Raw genomic sequence first — 19,949 nt, 5'->3', positions numbered from 1 at the left:
TTCTTCATATAAAATACAATTTAGAAACCCAATATTGTTAAGCGAAAAACTTGGTACTATATGTCTTAAGCAGCCCAGGAGCTCAATGCACCTTAAATGATACTTATACAACAAATCCACTTACTTCACAGGGGCTCGAGCATAAACCTGAAGCCAATCAGGTATTTCTGCTGTATGGTATGGATTTGCTGGTACCAGAAGGGACTGATTTCTTTCAGTTTGCTGTGGCTGGTATGTGACGGGGGGAGGCTGATCATATCGAGGTACACTATGAAGAACAGATAGTCATTAGGATAAAGGCCTAGATCTAAACAAGAAATTATAAGAAGTTAATTATATTTAAGTATTTTTAATGTGCCCATGCCCAAACTGAGTTCCTTCTACCATTTAAAAATGAAGATGTCTTTATTATTATTTTTTTAGCTAGTCATCATTATCCCCCTTTTTAAATTAAAAAAAAAAATTTATTTATAAAAGGGAAACACTGACTAAACCATAGGATACAACTTCACACAATTCTCACTACCAGAACTCTGTATCCCATCCCCTCCCCTGATAACTTTCCTATTCGTTAACCCTCTGGGAGTATGGACCCAAGGTCATTGTGGGATGCAAAAGGTTGAAGGTCTGGCTTCTGTAATGCTTCCCTGCTGAACAGGGGGGATGTTAACAGGTCGATCCATGCTCCTAGCCTGTCTTTCTCTTTCCCTACTGGGGAAGCTGTCTTTATTATTGAAATACTGGGGAGCAAATCTATTTTTACTTAGAAACTAAGTATGCTATAGTAATGGGTTTAAACCTAAGATAAACATTTACACATTTAAAAGTTTTCTTGGGGGCTGGGCAGTAGCGCAATGGGTTAAGCACATGGCACAAAGCGTACAGACCGGCCTAAGGACCCCAGTTCAAGCCCCTTGCTCCCCACCTGCAGAGGGATCACTTCACAAGCAGTGAAGCAGGTCTGCAGGAATCTATCTTTCTCTCCCCCTGTCTTCCCTTCCTCTCTCAATTTATCTGTCCTATCCAACAACAATGACAGCAATAACAACAAGGGCAACAAAAGGAAAAAAAAAAAGCCTCCAGGAGCAGTGGATTCGTAGTGCAGGCACCGAGCTCCAGCAATAAAAAAAGTTTTCTTGGGAGTAGGGTGGTAGCACATGTGACGAAAAGTGCATGGACTGGCGTAAGGACCCCAGTTTGAGCCCCCGGCTCCCCACCTGCAGGGGATTCGCTTCACAAGCGGTGAAGCAGGTCTGCAGGTGTCTATCTTTCTCTCCCTCTCTCTCTCTCCATTTCTCTCTGTCCTATCCATCAACGGCATCATCAATAACAACAACAGAAACAACAACAAAAAAACAAAAAGGGCAACAAAAGGGAATAAATATTTTTTAAAAATTTTCTTTTAGCTAGTGTTTATTCTTTCCAAGGACAATGTCAAAGGAGACTACAGAAAAGTTATAGCTAAGTTGGAATCTTTATACAGAAGCTTAGAACTAGAACCATACATTCCAGTAAAAACCTGTAAATTTATAATAGATAGGTTTAGAATGTGAGTTTCTCAATACTGGCCCAGCTCGGTTCACAACACAGGTATGGACAGTTCTTTTGAAAGGATGACAACTTAGTTGTCCAACAAATAACAACTGCCACTAAATGGAGTTATTGAAAAAAACAAACGCTAATTTTTAAGGATTAAGTTACTAAATCAACATATGTAAATTGATAAAAGTAATGACAACAGCATTTTTAATGATATTAGAATATATTTTTCTGGGAGTCCGGCAGTAGCACAGTGGGTTAAGTGCAGGTGGCATAAAGCGCAAAGGCCAGTGTAAGGATCCCAATTTGAGCCTCCGGCTCCCCACCTGCAGAGGAGTTGCTTCACAAGCTGCAGGTGTCTATCTTCCTCTCCCCCTTCTCTCTCCACTTCTGTCTGTCCTATCCAACAACAATGACATCAATAATAACTACAACAATAAAATAATAAAGGCAACAAAAGGGAATAAATATTTTTAAAAAAGAATATATATATATTTTTTTGCCTCCAGGGTTATTGTTGGGGCTTGGTGCCTGCACTACAAATCCACTGCTCCTGTGGAGGCTATTTTTTTCCTTTTGTTGCCTTTGTTGTTTATCTTTGTTATTATTATTGTTGTTATCAGTGTCGTTGTTGTTGGATAGGACAGAGAGAAATCTAGAGAGTATGGGAAGACAGAGAGAGGGAGAGAAACATAGACACCTGCAGACTTGCTTCACAGCCCATGAAGCAACCCCCCTGCAGGTGGGGAGCCGGAGGCTTGAACTGGGATCCTTATGCCAGTCCATGGGCTTTGCGCCTCGTGCACTTAACCTGCTGCGCTACCGCCCGGCTCCCATTAGAATATACTTTCATATGATTTTAGTAGTTCAAAAACAAAAGTATCAGCTATAACCAAAGATCTGTAGTATGTTACATGATACAAAATAACATCTATCAATTTGCTGATTTATTTTACTCATTATTCTTTTATTTAAAATTTATTCATTGATTCATGAGAGAGAACCAGAGCATCACTTTGGTACATATGATCGAACTTGGGACCTCATGTTGGAGAGTCTAATGCTTTATTCACTGTACTACCACCCAGGTCACACCCATTATGGCTCTGTTTTTTATTGCCAAGGGTTATTGTTGGGACTTAGTTTCTGCTGCCTTTTTTTTCATTTATTTATTAGACAGGACAGAGAAAACTTGAAAGGGGAGGGGGAAATAGAAAAAGACCTGCAGAATTGATTCACCACTTATGAAGCTTCCCCACTGCAGGTGGGGAGTGAGACTTGAATCAAGGTTCCTGCACATACATAGTAATATGTATGCTCACCCGGGTAGATATGACTCAGTTCTTAAGTTCAACATAGTCAATTTAACTTATTTAAAATTTCCTAAGATAAAACTGGCCTTTTATGTATTTTAATACCTAGTGTTTATTTTACATTTATAATTCATCTCAATTTGGAGTTATTACATTCCAAATACGAATAAAAGTCACATGTGTCAACTGGCTCAACAGTCTTATAGTACAGATGAGATCCTATAATAATCTCAGCATCTATCAAAACAGTCCAAAACGCACCTGGTTTCAGCACACCTTACAATGCACAAGGATCTGGTTCAAGGCCCTGGCCCCACCTGCAGAGGGAAAGCTTTTAAACAAAAAGTTGAAAAGAATACTTTACCTAGGAGCACAAGGGTGCCTATATTGAGCTTTCTTATTTGTGTGATCTACATAATAGGTTCCAAATTCTGATGATTCAACTCGTTCCCATCCTGGAGGAAGTCCTTCTCTCTCAAGAGGATGGCTCCAATGAGTTGTATTTGTATTATGATCTATATAATATTTTCTCCCTCTCATCGTCCAGTCCACAGACCAACCAGGAGGAAGGGGTAGATCTTCAGAACCATGGTTAGTTAAATTTCCTAAAGATGTAGCAGCAATTCTCCCAATACCTGAGGGGAGAGAGATATATAAAACAATTATCAAAGCTAAAAAAAAATGCCACCTGAACAAAGTTGCAAAATTAACCATCATAATTAAATTCCTGTTAAAATTCACAACTATGTTAATACCAGTTAAATTTGGCATAAAATTACACAGCATTACTATTATTTATTTTTAAAAAGACGGAGAAATAAGACTTCCTCTTTGAAGTTAAGAGATTATTGCCTGAAACCTCCATAATGAGACCATGCAAACAGTTAACTATTTACAAAGTTATAGAAGTATGCATATTGTGGAGGAAAAGTGAGAAAAGCCTATCTCACCCCAGTCAAGATACAAGCTTTTACTATTTCATCTAAAAATACATAAAGTTGTAAAACTATTCTCAATTTAAACTTTCTTAAATAATCTGTCATAGGACTTATTAAGGTAGTAGGGCTTAAGGTCAACATACAAAAAAAAATCAATTAAATACCTATATACTAAAAACAACTAGAAACAAACCATATTGTTTATAACAGCTCCAAAAATATCAACACAGAAATCCAACAGAGTGCAAACAGGATCTGTATGCCTAAACTATGAAACAATGTTGAAAGAAGTCCTAACATGTCAAATGGACTGGTAGATTCAACAGAGTTATGACAGTTTTCCTGCAATTATTAAAGCAATCCAAATAAAAATTAATTAATTAATCCAAGTAAAACTTCCAGTAGGAATTTTTTTATAGCTACAGATAGACATAGCAAGCATAATCTAAAATGTATATAGAAATGTATATAGAGAAGCCAATACAGTTTTTGAAAGATTAAGTTAGAGGACTCACACTACTCAATTTTTAAAAAACATTTATTTATTTACTCCCTTTTGTTGCCCTTGTTGTTTTATTGTTGTAGTTATTATTGTTGTTGTTATTGATGTCATCATTGTTGGAAAGGACAGAGAGAAATGGTGAGAGGAGGGGAAGACAGAGTGGGGGGAGGGGAGAGAAAGACACCTGCAGACCTGCTTCACCGCTTGTGAAGTGACTCCCTTGCAGGTGGGGAGCTGGGGGTTTGAACCGGGATCCTTATGCCTGTCCTTGCGCTTTGCGCCACCTGCACTTAACCCACTGCACTACCACCCGACTCCCCCACACTACTCAATTTAAGATTTATTATTATAAAGATACAGTAATCAAAATATTTTGGTGCTATCAAAAGACACAGAACAGAGATTCCAGATGTATACTCACAAATTGGTCAACTGATTTTTTTACAAAGATGAAAAGGCAATTTAATGGAGACAGGATAACTGTTTCAACAGATGGTGTGAGAATAAATGAATATTCACATGCAAAAATATTATCACAACCTACACCCCCCTACCTTTTATAAAAACAAACTCAATGTGGGTCATATATCTAAAAGTAAAACAAAACTATAAACTTTATGTGTGTGTGTGTGTGTGTGTGTGTATTCATACACACACATTTTTCTCCTTCCCACCCACCAAGACCTCCCCCACCTCACCCCATCCCACATATTTGTAACAATATTGGACTCTCAAGCATGAGGTCGCTGAATTCAATCCCCTGCAATGCATATACCAGAGTGATGTCTGGTTGTTTCTTTTTTTCCTTGCTCTCTCTCTTATTCATAAATAAAATATTTAATAAAAAACAAATTTTTGTGAACTTATGTTAGATTCCACGAGTGCTATGGGTATACTATAATTCTACAGGTTAAGGAAGAACAAAAACATTACCCTTTCTAAGTACCACAGGAGTCAGACAATAAGCTAATGACTTGTTTTTTATAAATACAAAATAAGCAGCCAGGGGGATGGCACAGTGGATAAACCACTGGACATTCAACCATGAGGTTCCAAGTTTGATTCTCAACATAGTATATGCCAGAGTGATGGTTTGGTTTTCTCTCTCCTCCTCTCTCTCATTCACAAATAAATAAATCTTCATTTTTTTAAAGTATGAGAAAAATAATAGAAATGAGATCAAACATACATCTTACCAATAAATGTAAATTATGAAAATGTTTAATAAAGAAATCATAAAGGAAGCTACACAAGTAACATTTAATACAAGTGATTTTAGAAAAACTTAAAAAGAGTGGTCTGCGAGATTGTGCAGCAGATTCAGTACTTTTTTAAAAATATTTTTTTATATTTATTTTCCCTTTTGTTGCCCTTGTTTTTGTTTTTTTATTGTTGTTGTAGTTATTGTTGTTATTGATGTCGTTGTTGTTGGACAGGACAGAGTGAAATGGAGAGGAGGGGAAGATAGAGAGGGGGAGAGAAAGATAGACACCTGCAGACCTGCTTCACCGCTTGTGAAGTGACTCCTCTGCAGGTGGAGAGCCGGGGGCTCGAACGGGGATCCTTATGCCGGTCCTTGTGCTTTGCGCCACCTGTGCTTAACCAACTGCGCTACCGCCCAACACTGAACTCCCAAGCATGAGGTCTTGAGTTCAATCCCTGGCAGCACAGAATACCAGAGTATTCAGAGTACTGTCTGGTTTCTTCTCTCTCTCCTATCTTTCTTAAATAAATAAAATCTTAAAATAAAAACTTAAAAAGAATAACTTAAAGTACATGAAGCAAATGCAAACAAACACTAAAAGTGATAAAATATAAGCCTGGTCAAAAATAATTTAATAAGGATAAATTTAAGATTATTTCAGCTGGCTTAAGTAAATTGACACAAGACAGATTAATATGAGAAAAAAAATTAATTTTTATTTATAAAAAGGAAACACGGACAAAAACCATAGGATAAGAAGGTACAACTCCACACAATTCCCACCACCTAAACTCCTTATTCCACCTCCTCCCTTTCCTATTCTTTATCCCTCTTCGAGTGTGGACCAAGGGTCATTATGGGGTGCAGAAGGTGGAAGGTCTGGCTTCTGTAATTGCTTCCCCGCTGAAAATGAGAAAATTTTAATGTGCCCACACAGACAAGACAGTTAAATACAGTAAGAGAGCTTGTATACCATGTCAAGCCAAGAAATGGGATAAGGCCCTAAAGCAATAATTAGGGCAAAGGGGAATCCACATGACAACAAGAACAGATATTCTGTAAATAGAGATTTGCTCTGTCATAAAGACAAGCCATAAAAATTTATTTCTGGGGAGTCGGGCGGTAGCGCAGTGGGTTAAGTGCACATGGCACAAAGCACAAGAACCGGAGTAAGAATCCCAGTTCAAGCCCCCAGCTCCCCACCTGTAGGGGAGTCGCTTCACAAGCCATGAAGCAGGTTTGCAGGTGTCTATCTTTCTCTTCTCTTCTCTATCTCCCTTCCTCTCACGATTTCTCTCTGTCCTATCCAACAGCAATGACAGCAGCAACAACAATAATAATAACCACAACAATGATAAAACAACAAGGGCAACAAAAGGGGGAAAAATGGCCTCCAGGATCAGTGGATTCGTGGTGCAGGCACAGAGCCCCAGCAATAACTTTGGAGGCAAAAAAAAAAAATTCTGGTAATAACTAATTTTTCTAGAAACTTAACTGAGAAAAAGTTTAAAATAATCCACATGCCAGTGACTCATGTTAGAGAGGCCAGTCTGAACACCTTCAACTTCCAAGAACTATAAAAGAAACCTACAATAGTACACAACTATGACTGACATCAAATGGATACTACAAGTAATCAAGCCTAAATTATATTTAGGTCTAAAATATTAAAGGGAAAAACAGTTTTTCAAATCCTAAATGAGACCAATTTGTTTCTTTTTCCACTAGGGCTATTTCTGGGGCTTACTCCTGGATGACTCCACTGTTCCCGACACACACACACACGCTTTATATAAAGACACAATTTTATTTAGGTCATTCATTAATGATAGAATCAGAAAATTACAAGTGGTTCAAAGGAATATCCAAAGAGTATGCAAACATGAGTTTGTTTAAAGATGCAAAATTGGCTTTATTTTTTGTATTTTATTTTATTATTTTATTATACCAGAGCACTGCTCAGCTCTGGCTTATGGTGGTGAGGGGGATTGAACCTGGGACTTTGGGACCTCAGGCATGAAAGTCTCTGCATAACCATTATGCCATCTATCCCTGCCCCAAAATTGGCTTTTTATACAGAGGCTGAGGGAAGCCAATCCAGACTCTGCCAGACAGACTGTGAGTTTCTAGGGATGGGAATTAGTTACAATACTGTCAATTTTCTACAAGGTAATTTGTGGCTCTACAGAGTTGTAAAACAGCCTCCTTAAAGACAATGAAAGAAGGGGCCAGGTGGTTGCGCATATGGTTAAGTGCTCATAATCTCCTGCTCATATTCTCCTGCACTCATGAAGCTTTCCTTCAGGGGGAAAGCTTCATGAGTGTTGAAGCAGGGCTGCAGGTGTCTCTCTGTCTCTCTCCCTCTCTATCGCCCCACCTCCTTCAATTTCTGTCTCAATTCAATAATAAAAATATACTTTAAAAAAAGGGATGGGGTAGATAGCATAATGGTTATGCACAGACTCTCACACCTGAGGCTCCACAGTCGCAGGTTCAATCCCCCACACCACCATAAGCCAGAGCTGAGCAGTGCTCTGATAAAAAAATAATGATAATAAATAAATAACATAATGAAAGAGGTAACCTACTAAATTCCAACCCTTCCCACTGTATATATAGGAAGGAAAAAGGTAGCAAATGCAGGGAGTGATCTTGTGTTACTAATCTTCTCTGTGTATCTAAGTATCCGGAACATGGGGAACATCACTTCTTTTAATAGCTATTGCTTTTCTCTTTCTGTTCCTTGCCCATTTGCATATGTCTTTCCTTGAAACATATCAAATTGGCAAGACTCATTTCACAATTGAAGAAGTCTTAGGTTACACACACACACACACACACTTTAAATAAAATGTGAGGGACAAAGAAAAATGGAAAGAGAGAGAAAAAAAATGAAGGAAAAATACCTACAGCATTGCTTCACCACTTCTGAAGCATCTGTCCTACAAGTGGGGACCCTAATCCTTGCACATGTACACACACTACCAGGTGAAAAGGTCAGGGTTCAGAAGGCCCTGGTTGAGTGACCACCAGACCCCTCAATTATTTTTAAAATAAGTCAACTATTACACAAGCATTTCTCAAACTTTTTGGCCTTGGCATCCATTTTTTACCCCCCACCAATGTTATCACTAGGACTTGGGGCCTATACTACTCCACCATTCCTGGTGGACCTTTTTATTATCAAGGGAAAGAGAGAAGGAAAGCAAGACACAAAGAAAGAGCTACCTGCCATTCCACTGCTTGTGAAGTTTCCCCCTTGAATATGGGGCTGGTGCCTTGAACCTAACTGGTCCCCTCAGCAACCTTTTATAACTGCTAAAAATTGAGAACCCAAGAGTCATTTTTTAAAATGAGCTAAATGTTGACTACTGGATTCAAATTTAAAGCCATTGATGGGGTTGGGGCTTGAACCTAGATCCTTGAACACTTTAACACCTATATTCTACCAGGTGCCCACTGCCTAGCCCAATTTGAATTTAAATGTTAAATGTTTATAGTAATATCTGTGAAAAATACTCATTTGGAAAAAAAAGAGAGGCGGCAGTAGCACAGTGGGTTAAGCGCACGTGGCACAAAGCACAAGGACTGGTGTAAGGATCCCGGTTTGAGCCCCCGGCTCCCACCTGCAGGGGAGTCGCTTCACAGGCAGTGAAGCAGGTCTGCAGGTGCCTATCTTTCTCTCCCCCTTTTTCTTCCCCTCCTCTCTCCATTTCTCTGTCCTATCCAACAACGACAACATCAACAACAATAAAACTACAACAATGACAAACAAGGGCAACAAAAAGGGAAAATAAAAAAATAAAAAAATAGTGGACAGAGTGGTCTTGCTTTATATTTATACAAATTTGCTCAATGTCTCACTTAAAAGAAATCTATTACAATGTTATTCTTATTGAAGTAAATGAAGATAATCTGACCATACAAATAAGTATCAGGGTAAGAGACTTCCAGAAGAGTCTTACATAATTCAACAGAACTTCTCATATAGACTTTATTTTTTTTTTTTAACCAAGGCACTGCTCAGCTCTGGTTTACGGAGGTACTGGGGACTGAACCAGGAACTTTGGAGCTTCAGGCATAAAGTCTCTGTGCATAACCATTACGTTATCTCTTCTAGCCTTATATAAAAATTTGTACCAGTCTTTTTTAAGGCAAACAAAAGAACAGATGGCTTGTACTATCCACTAAGCTGCTATCAGAATTGTTAAAATGCAGAAACATAAAGCTTCTTAAACAAGCTAAAACATTCATATAATTTCACCTAGTTCTGTGTAAATTCACAGCATTTTAGTATTTAGCATTTCTTAATTTGACTTCAGAGAAATTAACTTTATTATACTTTCTGACACTCCCTGCATGTACCCTCTTTTAATTTCTTCATTCCTGCATGTACCTTATTAAGACAAATAACCAGTAGTGAAATTATATTTTAGTTGATAGTATATGCAACAACCATGAGAATATATTCTAGCTAAGACACAAACTAAGAAAAAATGTAGTTAGGAAGTTGACATAAATGTTAAAATTCATGAGTCATCATCAGTCATGGAATGCCAACCCTTCAGCTTCATTACTCTGGTGAAACCTTTCCTAGCTCAGAGGACTCCTTAATTCCATTTCAGGTGGTGCACTTTTTAACAAAGCCTCAAATCCTACATACAGACCAGTGCCCATGAGATGGGATATATGTACATGTACCCATAAGTTAGGGGAAAATATATACCTTAAAGCAAAAGTGCACAATAGTTTGCAGTGAGTCAATAAATGAAGCAAGAAGGTTGAAAGACCTAAAAAGACACCTTAAAGTACCTAATTGAAATAGTTCCTACTTAGACCTAGATACCCTCCTCACCTACCTCCTATTATGTGTCCCTCAATCATTCCAAAGCTAACCTTGTCCAACAAAATAAGGACTACAAAAGCTGAATAAGGGCAAGAGACTGGCATACTTCAATGATAACTCTTTAGCTACTACCAGGCCACCCCATCACCTGGGGCCCTAGTCAGGCAGTCCTGGGATTCCCACACAGACATGATGGGCCTAGACCTTTAACAGATCCCTGTCTCCACTGTCACTGGTCATCTCCATCTGCAACAACATAATGGAGCCCTTTATAGGCCCCCTATAGGACCAATATTTATACACCTTTCCCATATTTGAGAGCTACTCTTTTCTCTGATCCAGCTTTCTGGTCCTTTTTCCAGCCATGACATCATCTCCCCAGACAGTAACTTAGATCCACTTGCATATCAGAGCTCATGCTCAGGAAAAAACTAGTATAGTCATGGGCCCTTTGGAATATACCTAAAATAGGCCTAATAGCTATCTTCAAAACGGAGACCCCAAATCTTCATATGCAATATTCCAGCCTTTAGGTTCATGATTAGTCAACAATTTGTTCTGCTTTACATGTTAACTCTTTTTTCAGCCACCAGGGTAGCTTGGAATGTTCCTACTCATGAGCACAGAATGTGAGCTTGAATCTACAGGGATGCAGAGGTCACATAGGCTCCTAAGCTGAATATGGGCCCCAGATCACATCAATGGAGTTTACAGTCAAAAATATTTATACATCTTTCCCATATTTGGGAGCTACTCTCTTCCCTGATCCAGCTTTCTGGTCTATTTCCAGCCATGACATCATCTTCCCAGACAATAACTTAGATCCACCTGCATATTAGATTTTAGGCTTAGGGGAAAAAAAAAAAAAACTAGTATAGTCATAGTCCCTTTGGAATATAACTAAAATATGCCTACTAGCTATCTACAAAATGGAGGGCCCCCCAACTCTTCATCTGAACTATTACAGCCTTTAGGTTTATGATTAGTCAACATGTTTGGCTTTATAAATTAACTCTCTTTTCAGCCACCAGGTTCCAGATGCTAGCATGATACCAACAAGACTTCCCTGGACAGACAACCCCACCAATGTGTCCTGGAGCTCCGATTCCCCAGAGCCCTGCCCCACTAGGGAAAGAGAGACAGGCTGGGAGTATGGATCAACCTATGCCCTTGTTTAGTGGAGAAGCAATTACAGAGTCCAGACCTTCCACCTTCTGCACCCCATACTGGGGTCCACACTCCCAGAGGGACGAAGAATAGAAAAGCTATCAAGGGAGGGGAGGGGATATGAAATTCTGGTGGTGGGAATTGTGTGAAGTTGTACCCCTATTATCCTATGGTTTTTGTCAGTGTTTCCTTTTTATAAATAAAAATTAAAAAAAAAATCTTTAAGAGATGATAGTCAACAGCACTAGTAATACTATACAGTTATATGATTGAACGAGGAGACTTCACTTCTGTGGGCTCCTTCCAAAAATTTATTTATCTTTCTTTCCAAAAATTAATCAGCTCAATCTAATGATGAGAAAAATGTAAACTAAAAGCTATAGAGATAGTACAGCCACAGTGCCAGGATTTGCATTCAAGAGATTCCAGGTTTGATCCCTAACATCATCAATAGTTAGGAGTGAGCTCTGGTTTTTTTTTAAAAAAAAAAAGAGAGGGAGTCAGGCAGTAGCGCAGCAGGTTAAGCGCACGTGGTGCGAAGCAAAAGGACCAGCATAAGAATCCTGGTTCAAGCACCGGTTCCCCACCTGCCAGGGATTCGCTTCACAAGGAGTGAAGCAGGTCTGCAGGTGTCTATCTTTCTCACTCCCTCTCTGTCCTCCCCATCTCTCTCCATTTCTCTCTGTCCAATCCAACAACAATGACATCAATAACAACAATAATAATAACTACAAAAATAAAAACAAGGGCAACAAAAAGGGAATAATATTTTAAAAAAAGGAAAAAAAAGAGAGAAATCAAAACAAATGACAACCATTCCAAAAAAAAATGTTGAAGTCATGAAAAACAAGAAAAGTCAGGACTAGGCGGTAGCACAACTGGTAGAAGGCACACATTACCGTGCACAATCACCTGGGTGCAAGGTCCTAATCCCATCTTCAGGGGTGAAAAAACTTCATGAGTAATGGAGCAGAACTAATGGTGTCTCTCCTTCCCTCTGTCACTCTATCTATATCAATAAAAAAATAAATAAAAATGACCACCAGGAGTGGTAGAGTTGTGCAGTCACCAAGCCTCAGGATTAATCCTGTTGGTAGTGAGAGAGATTTAAGAAACTGTCATTAACCAAAGAAAACTAAATAAACATGACAAATGCAATGTGGTACTTTGGGCTGAAACTGAATAAAATATGAGGTATATGTGTATATATATAATTTTCTGCCTTAGCTTAAGTACATAGGTGTAAAGAATTAATAATACCCAGTTCAAATCTTGTTTTACAAACTTATTTCTAGTAATCATCTAATGCTGAGTAAAAACCCTCATTTGCATCCTTCTAGGTAAAGGTTTCCCTTAAGGTTACAACTACTTTGATTGATTTCAGCTTATCAAATAATCTATACACTGAAGTTGCACATCTAAGGATTGTGCTTAATTTATTTTTATTTTAACCAGAGCACTGCCCCACCTCCCCAGACCCCTCCCCTATTAGGGAAAGAGAGAGACAGGCTGGGAGTATGGATCGACCTGTCAATGCCCATGTTCAGCGGAGAAGCAATTACAGAAGCCAGACCTTCAACCTTCTGTATCCCATAATGATCCTGGGTCCATGCTCCCAGAGGGATAAAGAATAGGAAAGCTATCAAGGGAGGGGATGGGATACGGAGTTCTGGTGGTGGGAACTGTACCCCTCCTAACCTAGTCTTGTCAATATTTCCATTTTATAAATAAAAATTTAAAAAAACCATTCAGGCAGGGTACCCCACTTGAAAACATGAGGTCCTGGGTTAAATCCCCAGCACCAAATATACCAGCATTCTGTCTCTTGTTACTAACTTAATGTTTCTTTAAAAGAAACTCATTCAAGGGGACCAGGCAGTGACACATCTGGTTAAGCACACATTATTACCATGCACTAAGACCCGAGTTCGAGCCCCTGCTCTCCATCTTCGGGGAGGAGGTATCATAAGCAGTGTCTCTCTGTCTCTCTCCCTATCTCCCTGTTCTCTGAATTTCTCTCTGTCCTATCAAATAAAGAAAAAAGATAAAAATGGCAATCAGGAGGAGTGCATTCGTTGTGCAGGCATAAAGCCCCAGCAAACTCAGGTGGCAAAAGATAAATAAATAAATATATATATATATACACATATATACATATGTAAATATATATATATATATGAATATAAAACTGTATAATGTTACTTACAACCATGTAAAAAAAAATCTGGTGAGGGCTTCCCCTCCTCTCTCGATTTCTCTTTGTCCTATCTAACAACAGCTATAACAATAACAATAACCATAACCATCAAAACAAGGGCAGCAACAAGGGCAAAAAAATGGGGAAAAAATAGCCTCCTGGAGCAGTGGATTCGCAGTGCTGGCACCGAGCCCCATCAATAACCCTGGAGGCAAATAAATAAATAAATAAATCTGGCATAGACTAAAGATTAACAGGGTCAGACAATGGTACACCCAGTTGAGCACACATATTACCATGTACAAGGTCCCAGGTTCAAGCCCCCAGTTCCCACATAAAAGATGGGGAAAACTTTAGATATGGTTAAGGAATGCTGCAGGTGTCTCTTTCTCTATTTCTATCTCCTTCTCTCAATTTCTCTCTGTCGTATCAAATGAAAGAAGGTGGTGCAGGGGAGAAAGAGTATGGCTGACAGAAGCAGTGGATTCATCATGCAGGCACTGAGTGATAATACTGGTAGCAAAAATAATAATATAATTAAAATATTAAAACTTTATGGTTCAGATGGATACGTTATTTTTCTGCATTTTACAGATTTCCTATAATAATCTGGTATTACTCTATTTGGGTAAATAATAGTCTGAATTAGTAAGCTGTTTCTAAGATTTAAATGTATACAATATTATAGTAAAAATAAAACCAAAGTTTGAAAATGTCTTAATCCTTTAATCTAATTCTTCAAAAGTAAAAGGCACTCAACTATACTCACTTTAGTATTTCTATGTGCCTAGAAAATAAAATTGTCTTTACCAATCATTCCAGACTACTTCCCACTTTTCAAAACTGTAGTGACTTTCTCCCAAATCCAAAAATTTCATTTTTCCTTCAAAAGCTTCATATATTTCTGTTCCAATAGCACTGGTATCTACTGATAAGTTTCTTATATCTATCCTAAATATAACTAGAAAACTAATTTTTAAACACTATTTCATTTCATAAAATGACCTGTTGTTTTGAAATCTGCAATGGGGGCTGAGGAGACAGCATAAAGGTTATGTAAAAGACTCTTGTGGCTGAGGCACTGAAATCCAAGGTTCTATCCCTAGCACCACCATAAGCCAGAGCTGAGCAGTGCTCTGGTCTCTCTCTGTATCTCTCTCTCTCTCATTAAAATTAATTTTAAAAAAATTAAAAAGAAACAAAAAAAAAATCTGAAATGACATCTATAAGTCGAAATCACACAGCCCACTGCTGGGTCACAAACCTCCAGTCCACTATACATCTTAATTCTGTTTTTTTGGTTATATATATATATTTATATATATATATATTTTTTTTTTTTATCTACTGGATAAAGACAACCAGAAATGGAGTGGGGAGGGAGAGGGAGAGAAGGAGAGAAACAGAGAAACCTGCAGTACTGCTTCACCACTCAAAAAACTTTCCCCCTGCAGGTGGGAACTGAGGGCTTGAACCAGGATCCTTGTGTATTGTAAAATGTGTGCTCAACTAGGTATGCCACCACCCAGTCCCTACATCTTAATTCTTTATGTTGGGCAGAAGAATACAGTTCCTTGGATTTATACTGAGCTTGCTGTTTACACTGGGTTAGTTCCAACTTTCCAAATAAAATGCCCTTCTTCTAGCCCTTCTTAAAGTCTAAGTTCAAAGCCCAGCTTAAGGTTCAGAGTGTTACCAATGAGGATAGTCTTGACAAGTAAGTTTATAAATTAAATGGACATAAGAATTCTTTTGTTTGATCTAGGTTAATAACTACATGTAAGTTGGCTAGGCAGCACTGATAAGTGGAAGAGTATTCAGTAGTAGAAATGACTCATGAAAATCTAAAATAGAACATCTTTCAGTTATTACTATAAACTAATACACTATAATTTTAAGATACCTGAGGCATGTCTCCCCTGATTCTGTGGCATTCTTTGGAAAATATCATGGTTATATTCATAATATCTGCAGTCTTCGTGTGTACGATTTCCAAGTGGGTGCTTTCTCTGACCATCAAAATAATTATCTGAATAATAACATCGGGAACCAGAGTCTCCATTTTCAACAGCATAATTAACTTCTGTTAGAAATGACTGAGAACAGCCATACTCCCTAGGAACATCTGTTAGACTTCTGGCAAGATAAGAAGGTGCAGATAATCTGTTGCTTTCTCTTCTCATTATTTCATGAGGTGGTCTTTGAACTGGATTTCGAAGGAAACTCTGATTTCTTGAGACTACACCATCTCCAGAAGCTGAAAAGGCAGGAAGGCTTGAATCTGGAAGACAGAGATCAGTTCGTCTTGGAATTGTTGGACCGTGTCGGATAAATGAAGGCATGAGATCTGTAGCAGAATCAAGCAAAACCACCATATAAATAATATACTTTTTCAAAAGTTGTTCTTTATCTCTATAAACCCCAGAAGAAAAACAGAAATGAGCCTAAAAAAACACAATTAATTTTTTTATTTATGACAATCCGTAGGTATTTAGATGGAGGCTTATTAATATTTTCCCACTCAAGATGCCTGCTTTGTCACACTCATGACCCAAGTTCCAGATGGGTCCCCATAGCACTGGGGGGAAAAGCTACAGTGCTGTGGTTTTCCCTCTGTTTCTATCAGAAAAAAGACGGCCTGGAGTAGTTAAACTACACTGATAAAAAAAATTATATGGATGTGTTCAAATAAATTTATAATTTACATGAATTATTAATCCAGTCTACTGTTTGAATTGGAGCACTTGACAGTAAACAAAACATGAAAGCTGTGGTACGGGAGATGGCGTAGTGGTAAAGCTTCGGACTCTCAAGCATGAGGTCCCAAGTTTGATCCATGGCAGCACATGTGCCAGAGTGAAGTCTGGTTCTTTCTCCCTCCTCCTATCTTTCTCATAAATAAAATAAAAAACAAATGGAAAGCTTAAAAAAAAAAAACTTAAAAATGAAAAGACCTCATTTCAAAGGGGCACATACAATTCAAAAATACCAAACCCCAAACTAAGATTCCTTTAAAAAACAAGTGGTCCTGGAGATGGAGCAGTGGATAAAGCATTGGACTCTCAAGCATGAGGTCCTGAGTTCGATCTCTAGCAGTGCATGTACCAGAGAGATGTCTGGTTCTTTCTCTCTCCTCCTATCCTCATTAATAAATAAAAATCTTTAAAAAAATAAAAATCAAAAATTATAATTCAAAACAGAAGATAACAGTAGAACAATGGCTTTCAGGATATGGTGCTTTTTAACACAGAACTTGAAAATGGCTTAGACAATCCTAGTTAGAAAGAAAGTATCTTCACAATATGAAGAAAATTGGATTTGGGGAGTCGGGCTGTGGCACAGCAGGTTAAGTGCAGGTGGTGCAAAGCACAAGGACCGGCTAAGAATCCTGGTTCCAGCCCTGGCTCCCCACCTGCAGGGGAGTCGCTTCACAAGCGGTGAAGCAGGTCTGCAGGTGTCTATCTTTCTCTCTCTCTCTCTGTATTCCTTGTCTCTCCATTTCTCTCTCCCCCTCCTCTCTCCATCTCTCTCTGTCCTATCCAACAATAATACTAACTACAACAATAAAACAACAAGGGCAACAAAAGGGAATAAATAAAATAAATATATATTTTTTTTTAAAAAAAAAGAAAATTGGATTTGAAGATAGTTTTTTTGTATTTTATTTTATTTTTTTATTATCTTTATTTATTGGATAGACAGCCAAAAACCGAGAGAGTAGGGGAGATAGGGAGAGAGACACCTGCAGACCTGCTTCACCGCTTGTGAAGCTTTCCCCCTGCAGGTGGAGACTGGGGGCTTGAACCTGGGTCCTTGAGCACTGTAACATATGTGCTCAACCAGGTGCACCACCACCTGGTCCCTTTGAAGATAGTTTTATTACTTCCTTGAGTAAACAATTTTAAAGAGTACACACTAATTAGCTTCTAGCTAACATTATATGAAAATCGCTATCTGAATAAATACAACCCAACACTTAATGAAACTAAAATACTATGTCAAAGTTACTTGTTTAAAGGTGTGGCAAACATAATTCATGACATTAACATTTTAAATGACTACTTGCAGCAAACAGCAAGTTATTGTTATCTCAAAACCTAAAAAAGTATGAGTAACTGAGAAACTGTTTAAATATTGAGTTTCAGGTTACTGATCTACTCATTTTGTAAGAAAGCAGTGCACACACATGGATAAATATGGAAAGCTGATGTGTTAATTATGGAAAAACATGCTCTCCATTCCTTTCTGCCTCATCTTGAGCAAAATACTAGGCACATCTATTAAGACTTTTAATTTCAAGTAATTTATAACGCAATGCTTAAGTCACAAGGTTACTAGGAGCCTCCTAAAAGAATACTTACAAAGGGCCCAGCATACAGCATAAGCACCAAAATACCATCTTCTTCCCTCCAAAACATTGTGGAAACGTTAAGAAAAAATTGTAAATTTAAAAGATCTAATTGAAAAGTGAAGTGTGAGAAAAATCTTATTAAAGTTAAAAAATGTTTTGTTTTGTTTTTGTAATTTCCTTTAAAATATGGTCGGTGCTTTAAGTACTGTGCCTCTTTTTCCAGGGAAGGGAGTATTCGAAGCAAGCCTCAGGAATATAGACAAATACCAATGAGTTCGGGCCCCTGCCGCGGAGGCTCCCAGCCCGACCTCCGCGCCCGCAGGCAGGCTCTGCAATTGCACCGGGACTCAGCACAACTTCCACTACGGGAGAGCGACACGACCCCGCAATGCCTGCAGACACCAGGCACATTCTCGGGGACGGGAGGGGGGTCCCCCATCCCAGTCTAGTTGCTTTAACTCTCACAGCATCAAGGGGTTCACGCTGTCTTTTCCCTAGGACCGGTTTGTTCCTGTAATCAAAACCAACACACCCTTACTAGCATGGAACCGGAAGCTTATTTTTTTTGGGGGGGGGGGCATGAGAGACGGAGGGGACTAATCAAAGCTTTCTGTCGGGCTTTCAAACACGCAGCACATCAGGCAAGAGGACACCTTAGGAGACTTTCTCACCGACCGCGAGCAACCACAAGCCCGGGACCCGCCGGCCCAGGTACGGTGGGTGCGTCCCTCCAGATACTCACTCCGCAGCAGGGGCGACGTCTCCTTCTTCACGTACTTGCCCTGCACCTCGGCCGGCTTGGACACTTCGTTTTTGGTTTTCTTTCGGGACAACATCCTTGTCGATGAAACCCCAGGCCGCGCCGAGCAGGCCCCCTCGGGCTCCGCCGACCTCACCTCCACCGGCGCCGCCGCCTCCTTTGCTCCCGAGCCGCCGCCGCCGCCTCTCCGCAGCCCCGGGTCGCCCGTAGAGGCTGCCGCATGTTCGGGGCGCTAAGCGCGCCGGTCGCTGCTCAGGCGCATGTCAGTCCCTTCTCCCAAGTCTACCTGCTCCCACGCTGCGGAAAGACGCCGTGAAGAACGGCCGACGACGCCGGGCCAGGGCCATGGTCCGCCGCCGACCGCCTAGTAACCGCTACCGCCGCCGCCGACGTCCCGTAAACTTTCCCCGCGGCCGCTGGGAATTCTGGGAAACTCTACGCTGCGCCAGCGCTGCCTCCCCTCCCCCCGTGGAGTCCGGGTGCGGCTCCCACCAGCGAGCCGCCGCGCCCCGGCGAACAGCTAACGGGCCCAAGTGAGGGTGTCGCTGGCGGAGCGCGGCCGCCTTCGTTCCATGGCAGAGGCAGTTCCCGAGGGCCGGGGAGAAAGGCTTCTGAGCGCCGCTCACGTAGCGGAACTCCCTCATTGCATAGAATTTCCGTCAAAACCTTAGGGGAGTTGAGTCGCCTTCGGGTCGCTTTGCAAGAGTGAGGATATCCGGTTTGGAATTTCTTCAGCTGACAAATTCGGGGTCCTGATAACGCAGACTGCAGGCTGAGTTGAAGAGCCACAGCCCCGAGGCTAATCTGAGTGTGCTCTTTTTGTTGGGTACTTCCATCTGTCCAATATGAATTGAAGCAATATAAGGAAAACATCTTTTCTTCTTTAACCAGAGCACTGCTCAGCTCTAGCTTATGGTGGTGTGAGGAGTCAGACCTGGGACTTTGGAGCCTTGGGCTCAAAGTCTCTTTGCATAACCATTATGCTATCTACCCCTAAAGAAAAACATCTATCAAAACAAGGGAGAGACGGAAGTGGGGAGTGAAAAATGGAGATAAAATTGGTATTCGGATATTATTTCATTATCCTCCACAGTGTACTTAATGAACAACATGTTTCTTCTTAAAGTTAAAT

At 39.8% G+C, this 19,949-nt stretch overlaps 1 protein-coding gene across 3 annotated transcripts in view; it reads right to left on the bottom strand.

Moving 5' to 3' along the window:
* Positions 1 to 19,290, bottom strand: part of SAV1 (salvador family WW domain containing protein 1) — a 35,916-nt gene extending 16,626 nt beyond the window's left edge. Inside the window, exons 1-4 of one of the 3 annotated variants that reach the window (XM_060175000.1) lie at positions 18,800 to 19,290; positions 15,610 to 15,987; positions 3,217 to 3,487; positions 125 to 268 (exon numbers count right to left, since the gene is read on the bottom strand). In XM_060175000.1, coding sequence (XP_060030983.1) covers positions 125 to 268; positions 3,217 to 3,487; positions 15,610 to 15,987; positions 18,800 to 18,893 — 887 coding nt within the window. In that variant the 5' untranslated portion in view covers positions 18,894 to 19,290. Of the gene's footprint in view, positions 1 to 124; positions 269 to 3,216; positions 3,488 to 15,609; positions 16,054 to 18,799 lie in introns of all 3 variants that reach the window. The other 2 variants (XM_060174999.1, XM_007536033.3) reach the window with 2 other exon arrangements.
* Positions 19,291 to 19,949: the final 659 nt, after the last annotated feature.

The sequence above is a fragment of the Erinaceus europaeus genome, chromosome 16 (genome assembly GCF_950295315.1).
Source record: "Erinaceus europaeus chromosome 16, mEriEur2.1, whole genome shotgun sequence".
NCBI lineage: Eukaryota > Metazoa > Chordata > Mammalia > Eulipotyphla > Erinaceidae > Erinaceus > Erinaceus europaeus.
The sequence above is the reverse complement of the archived record's forward strand: the minus strand, read 5'-3'. Positions and strand labels throughout refer to the sequence as shown.